This window comes from Polypterus senegalus, chromosome 1 (assembly GCF_016835505.1).
Source record: "Polypterus senegalus isolate Bchr_013 chromosome 1, ASM1683550v1, whole genome shotgun sequence".
Taxonomy (NCBI): domain Eukaryota; kingdom Metazoa; phylum Chordata; class Cladistia; order Polypteriformes; family Polypteridae; genus Polypterus; species Polypterus senegalus.
Window position 1 is genome coordinate 140,517,842 of NC_053154.1, and position 20,562 is coordinate 140,538,403.

Sequence of the window (20,562 nt, forward strand, 5' to 3'; positions counted from 1 at the left end):
GCAGAGCAGGGTCATAGGGAAGCTGGAGCCTACAGGTGCTGGTCATAAAATTAGAATATCATGACAAAGTTGATTTATTTCAGTAATTCCATTCAAAAATTGAAACTTGTATATTAGACTCATTCATTACACACAGACTGACATATTTCAAATGTTTATTTCTTTTAATTTTGATGATTATAACTGACAACTAATGAAAGTCCCAAATTCAGTATCTCGGAAAATTAGAATATTGTGAAAAGGTTCAATATTGAAGACACCTGGTGCCACACTAATTAATCAGCTAATTAACTCAAAACACCTGCAAAAGCCTTTAAATTGTCTAGTTCTGTAGGCTACACAATCATGGGGAAGACTGCTGACTTGACAGTTGTCCAAAAGACGACCATTGACACCTTGCACAAGGAGGGCAAGGACACAAAAGGTCATTGCTAAAGAGGCTGGCTGTTCACAGAGCTCTGTGTCCAAGCACATTAATAGAGAGGCGAAGGGAAGGACAAGATGTGGTAGAAAAAAGTGTACAAGCAATAGGGATAATCGCACCCTGGAGAGGATTGTGAAACAAAACCCATTCAAAACCGTGGGGGAAGATTCACAAAGAGTGAACTGCAGCTGGAGTCAGTGCTTCAAGAACCACCACGCACAGACGTATGCAAGACATGGGTTTCAGCTGTCGCATTCCTTGTGTCAAGCCACTATTGAACAAGAGACAGTGTCAGAAGCGTCTCGCCTGGGCTAAAGACAAAAAGGACTGGACTGCTGCTGAGTGGTCCAAAGTTATGTTCTCTAATGAAAGTAAATTTTGCATTTCCTTTGGAAATCAAGGTCCCAGAGTCTGGAGGAAGAGAGGAGAGGCACAGAATTCACGTTGCTTGAGGTCCAATGTAAAGTTTCCACAGTCAGTGATGGTTTGGGGTGCCATGTCATCTGCTGGTGTTGGTCCATTGTGTTTTCTGAGGTCCAAGGTCAACGCAGCCGTCTACCGGGAAGTTTTAGAGCACTTCATGCTTCCTGCTGCTGACAAACTTTATGAAGATGCAGATTTCATTTTCCAACAGGACCTGGCACCTGAACAAAGTGCCAAAACTACCAGTACCTGGTTTAAAGACCATGGTATCCCTGTTCTTGATTGGCCAGCAAACTCGCCTGACCTTAACCCCATAGAAAATCTATGGGGTATTGTGAAGAGGAAGATGCAATATGCCAGACCCAACAATTCAGAAGAGCTGAAGGCCACTATCAGAGCAACATGGGCTCTCATAACACCCGAGCAGTGCCACAGACTGATCGACTCCATGCCACGTCGCATTGCTGCAGTAATCCAGGCCAAAGAAGCCCCAACTAAATATTGAGTGCTGTACATGCTCATACTTTTCATGTTCATACCTTTCATTTGGCCAACATCTCTAAAAATCCTTTTCTTGCATTGGTCTTATTTGATATTCTAATTTTCCGAGATACTGAATTTGGGACTTTCATTAGTTGTCAGTTATAATCATCAAAATGAAAAGAAATAAACATTTGAAATACATCAGTCTGTGTGTAATGAATGAATCTAATATGTAAGTTTCACTTTTTGAATGGAATTACTGAAATAAATCAACTTTGTCATGATATTCTAATTTTATGACCAGCACCTGTATTTCAATATCAGAAATAAATTAAAGTTTGCAATTTCAAACTGGCACACTAATTCAATCACATAGATCTCCAAAGCCTTGTTTGCTGCTTACACATTTACTCTATTTAGAGACTTGTAGTAATACAAAATGCATAATATTTTAAATTTGTTCTCAGCATTTTTACATTTTTGAGCATTTTAATCATTTAATTATATATATTTTCAGAAGTTGTTTAAACTGTGGTAGAGCATGGCCAGCATGTATTTGCATATTGGTGAAAAAAAACTTAATTTTTACAACTTTTTTCAGTAAAATCTGTTTCCATAGTATAAATTCAGACATTTTAAAGCACTGTATGTATTAATTTATCCATAGTTTTAAAGTGTTAATGAATGTAAGTTGCACTAGTAAGATTAAAAGCTGTTATGTGAGAGCATGTGTTATATGGTTGCCTAGTGCACCATTTGTAATTAGCTCTTGTAAAGCTCCATTGTTGTTAGGAAAGGTTTTGCTACTATACTTTTAAAAATAAATTAGAAGTTATTTTTTTCAGCCTACAAAAGTTTTGATCATTTTTAGTCAATAATAATAACAGACTTCTATTCCTGGATGATACAGTTTGTACATAGTTCTATATTTTTTTAATTCCCGTTTTAAATTTGTTTGGAATCTAAATAAGTATTACATTTTCACTTTGATACTGTCACCTAGATATTTGACTTTACTTTTATCTTGAAATATTTGAAAGCAAATGGTAAGCTTTTCTTGATAGCAGGAACATTTAATTTTCAATGATTAGGTTTTCTTTAATAGTAATTACTCCATATTTATGCGCGTAGGAATAGGCACATTTTTCTTGTTGTACTGTGAGTGACCATGTTGGATTATCTGAAAAAAAAAATGTTTGTATTCATTTTGTTCATTTACCAGATAAATTAAACATATGAGTAGGTTTTCAGAATAATGTTCAATGCAGTAAATGTGATTGAATTTGCACTTTCCACAGAGAAAGGGAAGACACCATCTGTTGCTTAGGTAAAGCAGTGTTGTCTAGTTTGTAATCATCAGTCAGTGGTGTTACCATTCTATAGTTCTGTCTTTAGAGACTTTCACTTTAAAAGATGTGTTTATAAAAAATGGAAATGCAGTTATGATGATTTTAACATTTACATGTGTTTAAATGTGTTTTTCTTATCTTCAGCCGACCAAAATGTGTTGATGAAGTAGCTTTCCAGGAAGAAGTGGTAGCTGTTCTGAAGAAGTCATTAGAGGGCGCTGATGTGAGTACATTACTCTCAACATTTTATAAAACAAATGTGCTTTTCAGTTCTGGTTCTGACTATCGTACCATTATTACTTTTTTCAGTCTAAACAGTTTCTTGTTAAACACGGGCACTTATCTAAATCCTTACTTAATTAAGGATCTTATTTTCTTGTTTACTAAGTTGAGAAATGCCAAACCATGTGTGTGTTAAAATATTTAACAAAAATTGGAGCTGCTTATTAATTGGCATTAACGTGTAAAAAAATTCAGTGATTACATTTTTCTATTGCACCCTTAAATTCATTAATTTAATCTGGGTTAATTGACTGCGTTACATTCATTGATAATGGATCATCACATTCCAAGTCCAGTAATAATAGTAGAGAGTCACCAGTGATTGATTGTTCCCTGTGTCTTTTCTTAATAATGAACTTTATTTACACACACCAGTAGGGTTGCCACCTGTCCCTTAAATTCGGACACCGTCCCATATTGGAACATAAAGTGCTGTGTACCATATTGAATAAATAAAGTATATGCTTTGCGCCTTATTTTTTACAAATTGATTCATATATACTGTACACTATCACTTCAAAGTCCAGAGATTAACATGAGAACAAATAAAATAAAACGAGCTATACAAGTGGAGTGAATGTGTTTGATTTTTGTGTCACAGTAACATTGCAGACAGAAAAGCACTGCATGTTGAGCGAGATTGCATGTCAGTGTCATCCTTGCCTTTATGCAGTTTTCACACATTAACATAAAAAAAAAAAATCAGTCACATTGAGCAGTACTTTGGAATATCCAGAACAAGACCCCACACATAGGAATGTCTGCTAATCCTGGTCTTCCCATGAAATGCAGACAGAATGTCAGTGAGTCACCACCCATAGGGCAGCTTGTTCCACCAGTTAGGAGCTACTTATGAAGAGAGTCGGAACTGAGATTTGATACCATGTAGAGGTGGTTCACCAGACTGTGTTAATGGTAGACCTGAGTTGGAGTGAAGTAGCATAGCACCTGACTAGTGTCTCCATATGTACAGGTGCTGACCCATTGACTACTCTGTAGACAAGCACAAATGATTGGAACTTAATGTGTATTGCCACAGGGAGCCAGTGTAGTGACCTGTAGAAAGGAAGCAACATGTGCCCATGTTGACAGGTTGAATACAAAGTGCGCTTCTGCATTTTGGACAATATGCAGTGGCTTGATGGCACACGCGGGTCTAGTGCTGAGTTATGGTAATCTAGACATGACAAGTCCAAAGCCTGGACCTGAATTTGTGTCGGATTTTGAAGATGTTATAAAGATTCATATATGATACAATAAATTGACAGTGTGCAATTTAAAACATCACAATAAATAATCCTATCAGATGTATTTTTTAGTCTGTCCTTTGCTATTTTAAATCCTAATGTATAAAAATGTTCAATCTAATTAATGCCTTCCACTCCAGGTAACAGGTGCAGAGTTTATTCATGTGTATCACTCAGTTAAGCACAGCCCATGCTATAACAGTGCTAATTGTGTAACAAAGCGGAACCATGATTTTATGTTTTTGTTTTTTTAATTTTTAATTGTGCAATTATTAGTGCTTTTGGTATGTTGTCTTGCAACATAGCAGTTCAAACCATACATGTTGGTTTTCCCAAATATTATAGCAACCTGTGAGGGGGTGTTTGGTGGTGTTTCTGGTACAGAAAGCTATTTAAAAAAACTAACTGAAATAATTTAATATACATAGGCAAGTGATTATTAAAACTGGTCTGTATTATAAATTAATCACTGAGTTTTTTCTGCATTATTTAAAAATATTACTATGCCTGAAGGAAATACTATAAATTGTGGTTAATATGAAGTTAATTTTGATTAAAAATTGTAATTGTGCAATTCATTACAATTACATTTTTTAATCAAATAGCAACCCTAATAAAGATGTGTATTTTACTCCCAAGTGTAAATGCATTGTTCTGAGACTAACTAAGACTTTGCTTTGTTATTCCTTTGAAAATAATCAGTAAATAATGAGCATACAAATTTGGAGCAAAATACTTTTATATTAGGATCTATTCATTTGTTCATAACCAGAAAGGGCAGCAGTAGTATTGGTACAATTTATAATTTCTAGTTAACCTAGCATAAACTTCTTTGGTTTGTGGGTAAAAACATGATTATCAAGAGAAGTCTGTAGAAACAAAAGGAAGTTGTACAGTCACCGTAAATTAAGCCAGCTTCAAGTTTGTCATATATACTAAGGTTGCACAATTGATTGTATATTGATCATGATTATGCAAATGCAATTAATTTAGTACTCCTGCTTCCTCAGGAATGAGGTTTATCAGTTACAGGCTGCTCTCACTAACAAGTGAGTGTTGAAATCAACCACAGAGAAATTCACTAAGCACAAGTGTGTTTAATTACAGGCAACTGTGCTGAATGCATTTTTGGGAATCTGATTCCTAACAGTATTTTTTTTTTTTTTTAAGTGTGTATTTCTAGCTCATGTTTCTAGGAGCCTTCAAAAAAAGCCGAGAAGTAATATTGACCTGATGCTTTTTATAAGTTATAATGGAAAAATTAAGAGAATTGGTAGTAATTTTGAATTATTTTGTTTTCAATAGCAACAATGTCCATCAAAAACACACTGTGTAAAATGTTGCAGTACTGTAAACGAACATACATAATGTGTGTGTGTGTGTGTGTAAAAAAAAGAAAAAAATGCAGTTTTCATTGTCTGTGGCTCTTTAGTAAATGGATAAAGCTGTCCCAGAATCTAGTCATGAAAATGACAATAAAAGGCAATTCATGTACCCGAGGACACCAGTGGAAATATGAGGTCTTTAAATAATAAATACTGTTTGCCTTTCAACCCAGGACTCTGGAGCTGTGAAAAAGCAACCCAAATTATTATATAAGTTTATTACTTGCATAAATCATTTGTTCATCTTCTCACCATGTGTCATACAACACATTTTTCTATATATTAATGTAAAGTACAATTCCCTGAAATTCTGAATTAGCTCGTAATCAGTGAGTGTGTGTATGTACTTCTTACCATGTGTCCTGTTCTTTCAGGGTTAGTGGATTTAGTAAATGGACACATTGATGAATTAATAATTTGTACTAACAATTTAAAGATGCTGTTGGGGAGAAATATCTGGTTTAATTAGGCAAGTTATTCCATGGAAAGAATAAAGAAAGTAATAAGTAATTTAACAAAACATCCCTATTCATATTTAATCAAAATATCTATCGGCTACTATTACTAAATGCTAATTGATCATTAAACATAATAAGCTGTCAAAAAAAATGGCATAAATATTTTTTCCAATGATCATAATTTTACTTTACTCCTCCAACCTGCACAGAACAACTTGGGGGTTGGTGGCAGAATTGGCATTCCAGCCACCATAAAAAAAAACCTCACACTGTTCCACTCCATCTAAACTACTGTGGTGTTGAGGTGTCTAATAGCTGTACGTGTGTCCTAATCTGGATCCTGAGTTGGTTTGTTGTGTGGTGTGTGTGGCAATGCACTGTATCATCACGTGCTCCTAACCCCCCTCTCTGTATTCTCATGTACTGTATCTGAAATTTAGGATTCATAGCTAATTTTGCCTTGAAATCTTTCAGGAAAAAAAAAAACATTTCCATGCAGGGCACTATTTGTTTAGTTTTTGTTACTTTGAAGTGTCAGGCTACTCTTTTTAGACTACCGTCACACAATATTGGTTTAACACTATGCTAGTATATTGTTAGTATCATTTGTGGAAAACATAATATGTATGTGGTTTGTTTTAAAAAGTATTTCAGCACATACTGTATATTGCAGTCATTTTATTATAGGGTTGATGCTGGGAAACGTACCTGCACAGTTGGTGAATTGCTTTGCCCTTTTGCAAGCACAGAAAATACAGTATTGCTTAACTTTTAAATAAACCTTTTCACAATCCTAAAGGTAATACCTAGTAAATTAGTGAGAAGACAAAAGAGCACATATCGTATATAGTGCCTATATTCTGAGTCACCTAGAAAGAACCATTAACAGAATCGTTTTTTTTTTAAAATGCCTTAAGTTTGAATCACTCATCTTATACAATCTAAAAAAGAAGCACCATTTAATGTAATACAGTAGTTTTAATTTATGCTGCTATTGCTAATTCCTTAACATGGTTGTACTCCTCAGCAATTGAAATGTTTTAATTGAGTTCAAATCTGATTTGTTCAGTGTAACTGAATGCTATTTATTGGTTTATATCATGCTAAATACTTGCAGATTATCTGATAGAGAAACAAGCTCAGCAGAAATATGGTTTTAATTGTAATGTGGACTTAAAACTAGGCACATTTTTTTAAGCTTATTACATGCTCTGTTTTAACATTGTTAGGACTTCTTGAAAGGGTCCTTGTCTGTTGCTTGCATTTTGTTGGCATTGCTTGTTGGAATGAAAAAGGCACTAAGCATTCTAACTTCTTTTATTGGTAGCTCATGTTCAGCTCAGTTTGAGAATGCAGTGAAGTTGGTAAATAAATAACCAGAGTACATTGTGGTAGCACCATTTTACAGAATATTTAAAATGAAGACTTTGATTTTTTTGACAACATGTTTTGTATCATATGAAAAGAAAAAGGCATGGCACAATTAAATGTGGTGTCCATTAAAGCAAAGAAACGTGATTTTTTTTTATGCACAAAACTGATTAAACCAAATTTTAAAAAATTATCTATTATCCACCAACATTGGCCACAAAATCACAAATGTTTCTATTTTACTTATGTTTTAAGCGAGACACGTCCGTTCAATAATTTACTTTCAGAATCTTCTTATTCTAATAGAGGCTTGTGGTTGGTCATGGGTGGGGGTTAAAGCTTAATCTGTCAACCTCCAGCACAAATTCAAGGCTAGCCCTGATTATTTTCCAGGTTCATCTCTGAAGACACATGAGGAGATGAAAGAAAAATGTTTCCTGTAAATGTTGAAAGGCAACTGTATATTGATTTCTGATACTGAAATCAGTGTATGTTGTAGCATTGTAATTCTGTTTTTTCCCTCCATCCTAAAATAACTCTTTTGATTTTTCTGGTCATGGTTTTGTCAAATCTTTTCCTGATAGTTTAAGGAGATTACTTTGTTTTCCATGATGTGCTGTTTCAACATGTCCAGAATGTGTTTTGGCTAATCTTAAAATAGCATATTAACCACCTTAAATTCTGATGTTTCCTTGTAATTGTAATATCCTCACTTGGCCTGATTTGTTGATAAATAATGGGATATTCTATAATTGCAGAAACTGTTTAGGTGCAACAGAGATCTACCACTAGTAGAAATTTAGATCCATAACATAATCATAAACTATGCTGCTTATGAGGATTAAAAAAACATTCAGTCAACTGTCAAAAGTTTCATTTTGTTGCCATTTTCATAGCATTTTTTATTACAAATGGTATGAAACTATGCAATGGATAACGAAAAATAGTTCTTGCTTTCACACCATTAAGGATGTAAAAAAATCTTAACATGTCTAATTTATTTGAAATTCAAATCATTCTTTCTTATCTCCAAGATTATCTTAATTTATGTCTTTTGCAGTTGTACAAGCCATTTCAAACATTCATGGTTCTTTCTAAAGTGAAATTCAGCTTTTACTGGTTTCATCAACAGGTTTGATTAACCAATGTTGGAATTATTGTTTGAACATCAAAAAGGTAGCCTTTTACTGCCCATATACAATATATGTATTAATTTAATATATTTTTTTAATCAATTTTCTAATGCAGTCTGAAAGTTACACTGTATTTAGTATACACATTTTAAATCTTACATTTTTTCATTCATTAATTTTAATAAGGCATTTGTCTCAGAAGCTGTCTATGTTGTCAATTGCACCTACAGCTGTGATCAACATTTTGGTATGCATCTTCAAAATTTTGGATTTTTTTATTTATTTATTAATATTCCAGATAATCTGGCTTAATTAAGAAACTTAAGTACATAAAGTATGAAAATAGATCAATCAATTTTCTTTATGAATTGAAGCCAGAAGGAATTTAACCTGTTCAAGTTTTGTGTTGTCTCTCCGCAAAGTCTGACTTAGTTTTCCCACCATAATGATTGTGAAATATATAAAAATACTCAACCTGCTGAAATCTTGTGTAGTTATTTTTTGCAGTTTACCAAGGTTGACAGCTTAAAAGTCACACTCTGCTTTAGTGTTAAAGCAATGCTAAGCCTTCACAACTGAATTTACACTGATAATCTCTTATCTCTGTGGCTACAAAAAAAAGTCCCAGTGACAAAATTATGATACACAAATTGAACCTAATGTTACATGTATTGTTAATCAAGTTTAGTATACAATATTACTTTGGTTAACAAATACTGTGAGAACAAAGCTCCTTTATAACAAAGCCACAATAAAATGAGCCATGTGGTTCAAGCAAATTCAAGCAGTTGTTAACTAGAGTACAGTGGAAGTCATTGAGCAGCCTTCCTACATGGTGAGAGATATTGTGAAGGTAAATGCGCAGGTAAGAGATAAAACAGATAAGAGCATGTGGAGTGTCATTTAGCACTTACGGCAGCACCAGATCACCACAATACAAATCAATTTTCTTCTTATTGTACAGATACCCCTGATAATGAAGTTTCTTATAATGAACTAAAGTCGTGGAACACATTTACCTCATGAACTGTTTTTACTGTTGTTGCATAAGTCATTTTTACAATACAGAGATTCCATAAATTTTATTTGTGTACTAGGTCTGTTAAATGCCTTCATCCAGGAAATTTCTTAAGACAATTGGCATCAATTATAGTGTCATTATTTAATTGAGTGTATCGGAATAAGTGCATTTTTGTATGCAATATTTGTAGGGCTATTAAAAGTATCAATTTTTAGGATTTTTTAAATTACTTCAATACTAATTTTTCACTATATCGATTTCTGCAGTCTGCATTACAAATGCACTTGCAGTCTTGTTTCCACCCACTTATAGAGGTTAATAAGGCAACTTCAGCTGCTTCTGTAGCCAACCGGTGTCTGGATCATGCAGTAACTACTATGAGACATCAAGGAGTGAGATGATGGGGGGACAGTCCACCTTGGTGTCCAAGGGATATGCCCCTTAACTTGATTAAATTGTGCACTAAGCTTCTGTCTGTGTTTCCTAATTGGTTGACCAGCCCTGCTTAATGGACTAACATACAAGTGGGCTTCTGCAAGTATGTCAGTATAAGATACCTGATCATGCTGCTTGAGACTCAAGATGTATTTTATATGGTACTGCGGCAGTAATTTCATATGGTACGTATAGGTGACACAGGCTTCACAGCTGTAGAGGAGGATGGGTATGCAGATAGCTTGGCATATAGCAACCTTGGTATGTAGGTAAAAGTTCTTATTTTAATAGACTCACTGCCAAAATCTCCCAAAGTCAGCCAATGCTTGTTTAATCCAGTTTTGTATGTTATGGTCAGTGTTGTTGTTCTCAGAGGGGATGCTGCCTAGGTATTTAAATGACAGAACTATTTTAATTTGATAAAGGTTAATTGTAAAAACTGGGAGCATCTGATGTTCTAGAGTTCCACTGGAGGATCACCTGTATTTTGGTGATGGTGACTGACAGCCCCATCCTGCTGTAAGCTTTAACATCAGTAGCAAAGATGGCCTGAATGTTGCATGCTTTGCAGAGATCAGTGAAAGTCTGAAAGAGCTCCTGATGCTGTTCACAGCACTTTTGTAAATCAGGCTGCTATGATAAAGATCATTTCAGCTGTACCTCTGTTCTTTCCAAATGTACATTGTGACTCAAGTATCACTCATTTAGTGATGTTATTGATTATTCACAGCAAGAACTAATGCAGGCCATTACCCACTACCTGTGTAAAGACATGGTGCCGATAAATACTGTCCACAAGAAAAGGTTTTGTGTACCTTATCAGCAAACTTGATAAACAATACCATATTCTATCCCGTATGTATTTTTCCAGAATCGCCATCTTGGAGATGAGCAGTGTTACAAAGGGGTGCTGGAAAAGCTGAAAGACAACTAGTCTTTAGTCAAGCAGGACAACAGAGCCCTACATAAGCTTGAAAATTCACTTCATCGACTGTGATTTTGAATTATAGAATGGTGTTTACAGATCCTACTTCCCCATGAACACAGTGGCGACTATGTGATTATGGAAGGCTTTGGCTAACTGGTGTTTATTTGAAGATGGACTTGTGTGTTTTACTTCTGACAATGTGAAAAATATGATCAAAGCTACAGAAGTAAATGACTTGGGCAGATTTTAGTGTTTTGGACCAAGACTGCACCTTGCCATCAGTGTTTATTTCAGAAATTAAATTGGCTAGTAACACAGAGTAGTGCTGAGTTAAAATGGTTTGCCATTCTGTTATGCTTTACACTGCTTATGTTTACCTCATTTGGCAGACACTGTTAGGGTGACTTATTGTGAGTGCTATGTAGTCATCTAGGTAAATGTTTCAAGTGTACTGGCAAACTGGATTCCTGAGCTAAGGTAAAACAAAGGCAATAGTCTGGTAAGTTTTTCCCCTTTTCCTGAAGTACGTTACTGTCTGCTGTATGATGTTGTGGGCAATTGTACCCCAAGGCCTAGATTGTTATTAGGTTTTGCTGCAATCTGATTTTATAATTTTATTTATTTAAAATGTGGTGTTATAGGCAAGGGGCACATGTAAATCAGCATTTCTCCTGTTTAGTTTGTAGACAATCCATCACACAGCATGTAGATAGGTAGAAGCTAGAGGTAACATATAGACAATTTACCTCAATAATAGTGAAACTTTGCAAATATTTTTTTTTTGTTTTTTGTAAATGTAATTTCAATCAGGATTGTACCTTGCTCTCTTTTTCTTTCCTGCTTCTGTCACCTGAATGCTGTTGAAGTTGACACATGCATTGATCATGCTGCAGGGATGTGGAGAAAGCTGGTTGGCCATTTCTCCCACAGTTGGGAAAAGAAGGTGGTACTGAAGCCTGCACAGATGGAATACCTGAGCATGGTCTGATTACAGAGCAACAATGGGCTCTGTCACAAGTCCTCTCTGATGACAGAAAGACATGGCACCTGGCTCCAACATGACAGGACATTGAGCTTCCTGAGTCAGTGAATAAGGCACTGAAACCACTTCAGAAATCAACAGAGAGTCACTGTCCTGAGATAACTATGTTAGTGTGTCTTATGTGCAACCAGTACTTCATCACTTGAAAACGAAAACACTTGTAGCACATGAGAAAGAGATTGATTTGACCTGTTCGATCAGAAAGAGTATGGGAGTAAATGGAGAGAAAATACAAGGACCTCACAGCCCAGACTCTGTTGGACACTTTCCTTGGTCCACGATTCACTGCAGCCTATATGTGCTCTGAAACCTCACAGACATCAAGTGAAAGTTATTGTCTGAGATGACTGTGGCACTAAAGGTAATTTTTTATTTGGAATTATTGATCAGTGAAGAGCTTAAAATATAACTCGCCTGTATTTTAAAAAATACTTGAATGCTCAATCCTCCTCTCTCTCTTACAGGAGCACCAGCCTGCTGCTGTTAGCACCACAAGTTCAATCAGTTCAGGTTCTGGGCCTCAGCAGAGCCACATAATCATAGCCCAACACAACGAGACGAGGCTGAAGATGACTCTGGGAAGTGTCTTGCATGCATTAATTGTGACCACACCTTGCCCTGCAGCTTCTGCTGAAGTCAAACTTAAATACTTCCACAATCGACAGTGAGAAAGATTGTTTGCCTTGGTGGAAAATCCACCAGTTAACTTTCTTAAATTAAACAGACTGGCCAGGAAGTACTGTATCTGTGCAAATGCACCTTCTGAAAGACTTCTGCATCTGGGAATGTTGTCACATGTCAGTGTTTGTCTTTAAAGCAAAGCATAGTGAACATACTGGTGTTCTTGGAAAAAAAAAATCTGTGGATTTTTTTAAATAAAGTTTTAATACTGTTATTTTAGTGCCTCTGACATGAATGCAATTGATGGAAAGGTCAAGGAGAATTAAGAAATGTTTAAGTTTAAAAGTTCAGTTACAGAGTTCCATTATCTATCTCTGATCTGTTTAGTTTTACATACTCGTATTTATTAAGCCATTTTCATATTCTTGAGAATTTGCAGGTTTTAAGTGAGATGTAATCCAAACATTTTTTAAATTCTCACTATTGCGGAAAGCAGCTTTTTTTTATAGAATTATTTTTGATATTTTTCAGCATGTATTGCTTTTTTCACAATTACTTTACATTTCTTACATTATTAATTTACTGTAATTTTTGTTTTAATAAACATACAGTTAGCAAAGTGAATTTATCATCTGTGTTGGTAGCATGTACAATTGGTGATACTGTACAGTACACAACCTTAATCTCTAAATTATTGCAGAGTTTCCAATTTCCTCCTTCTCCCATACCCTGGTAATAAACTGATGGAATGTTCTTGTACAGTGGTATTCTCCTTGTTTTCACAACTCAGCAGTAAAGTTTTCAGCTCCTGGGGATTTAATGTTTTTTAGAGCATGCATAACAGTCAGGACCTGAAGGAAGGTTGGTGACAGACTGAGGTAATGAATAGTAAGGTGTTCAGGCAATTCCTCCGGTATGGCAAGGTCTGCAGGAGCACACTGGTTAAGAATGGCATTAAGGTGAACACCCCATCTCAACAGAATTCTGTGTTGGTCTTTGAGGAGTGTGAGACCATCTGCTGTTTTTAAGGGAGTTAGAGAATAGTTCTTTGGGCCATAATATGGTTTTAATTGAGTTATAGAAGTTACAAATATTTCTATGTGCATTTTGTATACATTTTAGTTGTCTTAGTTTTCCAATATTCATTCTTCACAGTCTTTTGTATATCCATGCAAGCTGCTTTCCATTGCTGTCTGAAAGCTCTGGAATACGGGTTCATTCAGGGATGCCCTATGTAGCTTGTGTCCAGTTTTCTAATAATGTTCTCTAAGTTCTAATCAAACCACTATTTTTTTTTTTTAGCTCTGTACCGGATTGTTTGTTTGGGCAGCTTAAGGATTAATTTCCTTTAGCTTTCCAGTTGGGCCCTGCCAAAACTCTTCTTTAGTCATGGCACTTTTCAGTCAGACAAAGTGAAGCCTTTACTTGGTACCCTTTTTCACTTGGACAGGTGCACACACTCTTGTGCAAAATTTGACCACTTTCATGCAATGGTCAGTGCAGCAGTCTGCACCTCTCCCAGCACAGGTGATAAGAACATCGCTAATTTAATTGCATCTTACAATGATATAGTCGATTTAGTTACCAATGTTTAGACTTTTGGTACATCCATGACATTTTATATTAGTTCTTTTGCTGTAACATTATGTGGGTAATAGCTAAGTCATGTTCAACACAAAGTGTGAGAGTTCTCAAGCCATTTGCATTGATCTGGCCAATGTCATGTCTACCAAGCTCTCAAACTCCATATCCTGTTATTCTTGCCTGCCTTAACATTAAAAGTTCACAAGCAAGAGGATTTTGTCACTCTTGGGAATCTTGGGCAGTGCTTTATTAAGTCACTGGTAGAGGTGATCCTTGACCTTATTCTCTGAAGTAAGAGTGGGTACATAAGTCCTGAGAAGAGTAGTAATGCACTTCTTGGCAAGGAGAATATGAAGGGACATTAGTCTTTCATTAGTGCCTACTTGTGTTTCATTTTTGACTGCTAGCCCCCTCTCATGAAGATAGCCTTCATCAGCAGGGTATCCTTTCCAGAAAAAAGGCGTAATCCATTCCATCCTCAGTCACACAGGGTGTGCCAAAAGCATCTGCCCCTCGGGTCCCAGTTGCTAGCAGACAGTATGCCTCATGCTGTTGATGTACAAGGATCTGACTAGGAGTTGCCAGTTCATTCAAACTGTCCCCCATCACTGTACAGCCCATTACTGCCTTGCTTTTAAAGTTTCTCTAGATGTTGTCACCAAGGTCAAAGTTGTGACCTGTGAATTCCCCACATCTTGACCAAAAGAAGGTGGTGTCCAGTTGTAAGGGGTTAACCAAGACAACCAGTAGCCTCCTCCGGCTGCAGACAGCAACCATATTCTCATTATATTAAGAAGTGCCTATGCATGTTGCTACTGTGTGGGCTCTTCTCTGAATATGTTCCAGGTTAAACCACAAAGCAGTGAGACAATGGTTGACCCACACCAGGGCATGTCACCTCTGGAGACCACTATAAGTTTGAGATCCCCTGTCTTGTTTGCCTGGAGATGCAAAGCTCTCGGTTACCATGTGTGGCAAAGAGGAGCCCAGGCAGGTTTTGTGGTGATGGAGAACCTACAGTATGTACTGGCTAGTGGAAAGACTTGGACCCCTGTTAACCTTGAAGAGCTAGCCAGCGGCTGCGGGCTGCAATCGAGGGAGTTGCACTCAGATGGAAAGTAGGCGTGTGCCTTCCCTCCATCTACTACACTAATGCACTAGATACATCACAAAACCCTGTGAACTTCTGATACACACACACACACACATATTAGGGGCCAATTTAGCATAGTTAAGCCTTGCCTGCATGTCTTTGGACCATGATAGGAAACCCAAAATTATTGGCCATTATTTTGAAACTGAAATGCTAAATTATTACCTTTTCTTAGGATAAATACATCTGACACCCAAGCACTAGTGAAGGACAGATTAATTTTTACGGAAAGTTAAAGTCTGTTCACAGGTATCTAAAAAGATGTCTATATCAAGCTGTTTAAACTGCATATTGAAATACAGTATCTTGCAGAAACTATACATTTAGAAAAATATGGGTGACTTCCTGTAAACATTTATATGTTTTAAAAATGACTTGTCTGCTACATTAAAATTGAAATAAGGAGTGTTTTTTTGGTTTATATTTTTGAAAATGCATTTTGAATTCTGCCATCTTTTTAAATGTACCTGAAGATGTCTGAAATGAATTTTGAAAGGTACCATACAGAACAAATGATATAGTTTAGAATATTTAGTTAAAATAAGCATATACTAAGTGGAACTGTTAGAGAAAACTGGCTTTTACATGAATTAAAGGAATGTTTTTCAGTTCAAAGTTATTTCTTCACAGTCATGGTATATATTGATTTGCCACATAAAGTTATGAGGCATCTTTGTGATAATGTAAGGAAACATCATTTTAACACAATGTTTTCATCCTGTTGGTAAGGACATGTTACTTGCTCATTTGTCATAACTCAACTGCTGCTGCAAGCACACAAAAGGCATGCCACAATCCCCCTTACAAGCTGTGTAGTTGTTTTACATAGGGCATGAAGCAGGATGTACACCAAATGACAGAGTAGTGAAAAATGATCAATGAAGTTTTATTGTACATTGTGTGCATGATAATACATCTGAACCGATTATACTGCCTAGTTTGTTTTTTTTAAAAGCATCAACCTTCAGAAAAAGACAAAGTATATGACATAGCAGATTGGAACACCACAAATCCCCTATAGATTTTTTAAATGCATGATGAGTTACTTTTGCTGACAATATAGAATTAAAAGAACCAAGAACAGTGTTTTTGGATGAGTAAACTTACTGACCCTGATGCCAGTCAATCTATAAATTATATACAAACATGCATTGTGAGGCAGGAATGGCAGCGCACTCTGCCTTTGTTAAAATATCTGTACTGAACTTTCTACACTTCAACCGATAAATTTGTGTTTGTAAATTAACCCCGTAGAGAATGTTTGAGTGTGTGTGTGTGTGCGTGCATGATTGCTCTGTTTTGGACTGGTGCCATTTCTGGAGATTGTTCCTGCCTTGCCTTGCTGAGATAGGTTCCTGCTGGACTGAGTAAGCTGGTTAGAAATATGGATGTATACAGGGCTTGCAGTGGTGAAGTACGCCCCAATACGCTCAAGTGTACATTCAAGCACTGGGTGTATGTCTGTAATGTCAGTTCAGTTCTTTTCATGGGAGCAGCTGAAAGAAGAAGAAGAAGAAGAATGGAGTTACAATTGTATATCCTAATCAACAATTTATGTTGTTTAAAGTATTCTGTTAATTTAAGTCTGTTAAGTATGAGCCAAAGTTATTTTGTTAATTTTTAATGTGTATTCAAGCATTGCCATTTGCTATCTATTACAGTCTGATGTTATTCCTATTTTTAACGTGTGTCCTTTTTGCATGCCTGAAGTTTTAATGTTGAAATAAATAAGAGTTATTACTTAGAGTTATTCAAAAATGTTCAGCTTTTATCTATTAGCAAACTAAATTTAACTGTAAATCATATGATGTTCATTTCCTTTGATATTTTGGGAATGTAACCTGGTAATTTTGTTTAAAATGTTGTTCAAATATTTTATAATTTGTATTATGTCTATTGCAGCTTCCCAATTTGCTCTTCTATGGCCCTCCGGGAACTGGGAAGACATCCACTATCTTGGCAGCAGCAAGAGAGCTCTATGGGTAAGATTATACACAGAGCATCCAACTTGTCAAAGCCTGATTCTATTTTGGCTTTCAGCCAGGGTGACTGAAACTGCTGACTGCACAACATTCTTGATGTTTTTCCAATGGCTTAATCCTGCAGCCTGTATGAACAGAAGCAAATGTACTTTTAAACTGCTAGGCGGCTTTTTTCATATACAGTAAATATTTTTGACCCATATTTTAATAATGCCTTTTTTGTTTATGTGGTAAAAATTAAAACTTGTTTTAATTATTTTATTTATGCAGGATTTTTTTTTATTAAATGTCTCTTACAATATATAAACAATTTTGTTAATTTGGTCTTTCATGTTCTGGAGGCTTTTGGAACATATAATAGGAAAAAAAGAGATTCAGAAAGTGGATGGAAGAATATTTGAGAGATTTTAGTTAGCTCCTTTTGCAGACTTTCAGAAAAAATTTCTCATGTGATAGTTTAGTTAATACTTTTTATAATTTAGATATATTTTGCTTGTTTTAATTGCAGTATAATGTTTACTGAGAGAATAATGTTAAAACGTGCTTGGAATTTAATATAGCATATTATTACTATTATATCTCCTTTAGACCAGAGCTGTTTCGGCAAAGAGTATTAGAACTAAATGCTTCAGATGAGCGTGGTATTCAAGTTGTTAGAGAAAAGGTTAAGACTTTTGCACAGCTGGCCGTGGCTGGGACACGTACAGAGTAAGTACATAGAACAATAGTAATCATTTAGAAGCTGTAAAATATAAAATTTGAAAAATATTGCATTTTAATTATGCATGAATATATTTATTTACTTTTCAGTTAGTCTTTAATAGACTGGTAAATGCTTTTTTTTGTGGAAGGGGAATAAACATTGACAGTCCTTTAGAATTTCACTCAAAGTAAAAATTAAGCATAACCTAGCCATCCTACCAGATTCGTTTTATCAAGATATGTCAATTATTATTTTTTGTTTTCATCATTTAATATTTTTGCTTTTGTTGCCTTCTTTGTCAGATAGCTGCTGTTAACATTGGTAACATTATGGCAATGTAACCTTGTTAGAAAAAGCAACAGATGACAAATTTTACAAGTGTTACTTTAGTTATACTCACTAATTAAATTTCCGTCTGGAATGATAATTTTGCCTAACCTAATCATGGCACTGGAGTGTGCTGACCTGTTGTATGTCAATTGCTACATGGAAGTAAGAATTTCACTGTACTCTGTACACACAACAATAATGATCCTATAGGTGTATTTAATTTTAGTGCCAAGTATAATGTTTTATCTGCAAAAAAGTGTCGAAATCAAAAAAATCAAAACATTCAATTTAGTTGAAAATTAATGACATTTTAAGTTAATTTTTTATTAGCCAGATCTAATCTTAACAAAATAAAAGATTTTGTCAAGAACATGCAATTTATTCCAACCTAGCTCATTAGATAGATAGATAGATAGATAGATAGATAGATAGATAGATAGATAGATACTTTATTAATCCTAAGGGGAAATTCACATAATCCAGCAGCAGTATACTGATACAAAGAAACAATATTAAATTAAATAGTAATAAAAATGAAAAAAAATTAAAATAAAAAAAGCAGACAATAACTTTGAGTAATGTTAGCATTTACTCCCCTGGGTGGAATTGAAGAGTCGCATAGTGTGGAGGAGGAACGATCTCCTCAGTCTGTCAGTGGAGCAAGACAGTGACAAAAGTCTGTCACTGAAGCTACTCCTCTGCCTGGAGATGACACTGTTCAGTGGACGCATATATATAACATAAAAAAACTGTTGGGTTGAAATTTGAGTGTCTTCAAAGTATATAAAAGTACATATAAATAATATATCATGTGCTTGGTAATGCATCCATCATTCGTTATGTGAAGAAATATTTTGTAAGATTTGTGTGGAATTTACCCTTCACCTGCTTCTGTTTGTGTCCCTCTGTTTTTCTTGAAGAACTAATTTTAAAGCAACAGTTGCAAGCTATTATACTAATTCCCTATATAATTAAAAGAACATCTTCTATGTTAGCTCTTAATCATGAATTTTTTTTTTGTGCTTACAAAAACATATTTTACATGAGCCCAGATAAATACCATTGATTTATGCTTGACATAGCCTGCTGTGTAACTCAGGTTCCTTCTGGTCATTTTAACTGCATTAGTAAACTGTCCATTTATAGGGAGTCATACGTTTTAGGTGTCATACTGAAAGCTTTTTAAAATATAATAACAGATAATCATTGCCACAGTTTTTCTTGACAAAAAGCTATTATGAAAAATTTTTGAAACTGGGATTTGATGCTAGGATAATGTCTGTACAATTACAGAAGTAGAAGAAGTTTATGTCTGGGATAGTCTTATTTGATATCTACACTTAATATTAAATCGGATTTGTTTCTGTTGCCTTATCCAACACTGTAGGGTGGTCTGACCAAATAGAACCCTTAACTCTGTAGCTCTAAACTTCAGAAATATCCTACTTTCATTCACCATTGCCATGCCATTCACCATTGCCTTTTTTTTCATATTGACCTTAGTGCTGTTTCAAAATGACCTATCCGGGTTATTTGGTAAATGCAATCACAAAATCGTGAAGCTGAATAATGAATTCATTTAACTGTATGATTCCAGTATAATTTATCTTAAATGAGTATACAGTAAGGCCGGGGTTATACTTCACACGACGCATGCTGCAGCAGACGCTCCTGCTACGCTAGTGTTTGACTGTTTATACGTCCGCGTGTACTTTATGTAGGTGAAGGTGAATACAAGCACTCGCATACACTAGAGTCATTGTAGTGGCACCAAATCCCCAAATCTGCATGTCTTTGGAAGGAAACCAGAGCACAGTGCGGAAACCCAGCAGGAAAACATGTAAACTCCAAGCAGGGAATACCAGCGACATGACTCCCTGCAAGACAGCAGTGCTACCGCTCCGCCACCGTGTCACCCCCATGTGTGTAATTATTAAAAGTATTTGTTATTTAAACGAAATTAACAATTTATCTGTAAAATGTAACATACATACTTTATTGCATTTCATCATGAAGTGATATCAAGTATAAATCTAAAGATTCTAAATTTGCAGAGAGTTGGAATATCATGCATTTAATGTGTTCTGTGTAATGATCTATTGCTGCTAGCCGCTACTGTCAGGTCCAAGAAGCTCATAGCAATTAAAAACTTGGATGACATTTACGACGGTCTGCTTTAATGATAAAGTAAACTTCGAAGTTAAAGTG

At 35.4% G+C, this 20,562-nt stretch overlaps 1 protein-coding gene across 2 annotated transcripts in view; it reads left to right on the top strand.

Moving 5' to 3' along the window:
- rfc4 (replication factor C (activator 1) 4) overlaps positions 1-20,562 on the top strand; it is a 59,839-nt gene that overhangs the window by 28,288 nt on the left and 10,989 nt on the right. For both annotated transcript variants that reach the window (XM_039759183.1, XM_039759175.1), the window contains exons 3-5: positions 2,824-2,902; positions 17,242-17,321; positions 17,910-18,029. In XM_039759183.1, the coding sequence (XP_039615117.1) occupies positions 2,824-2,902; positions 17,242-17,321; positions 17,910-18,029 (279 nt within the window). The remainder of the gene's footprint in view (positions 1-2,823; positions 2,903-17,241; positions 17,322-17,909; positions 18,030-20,562) is intronic.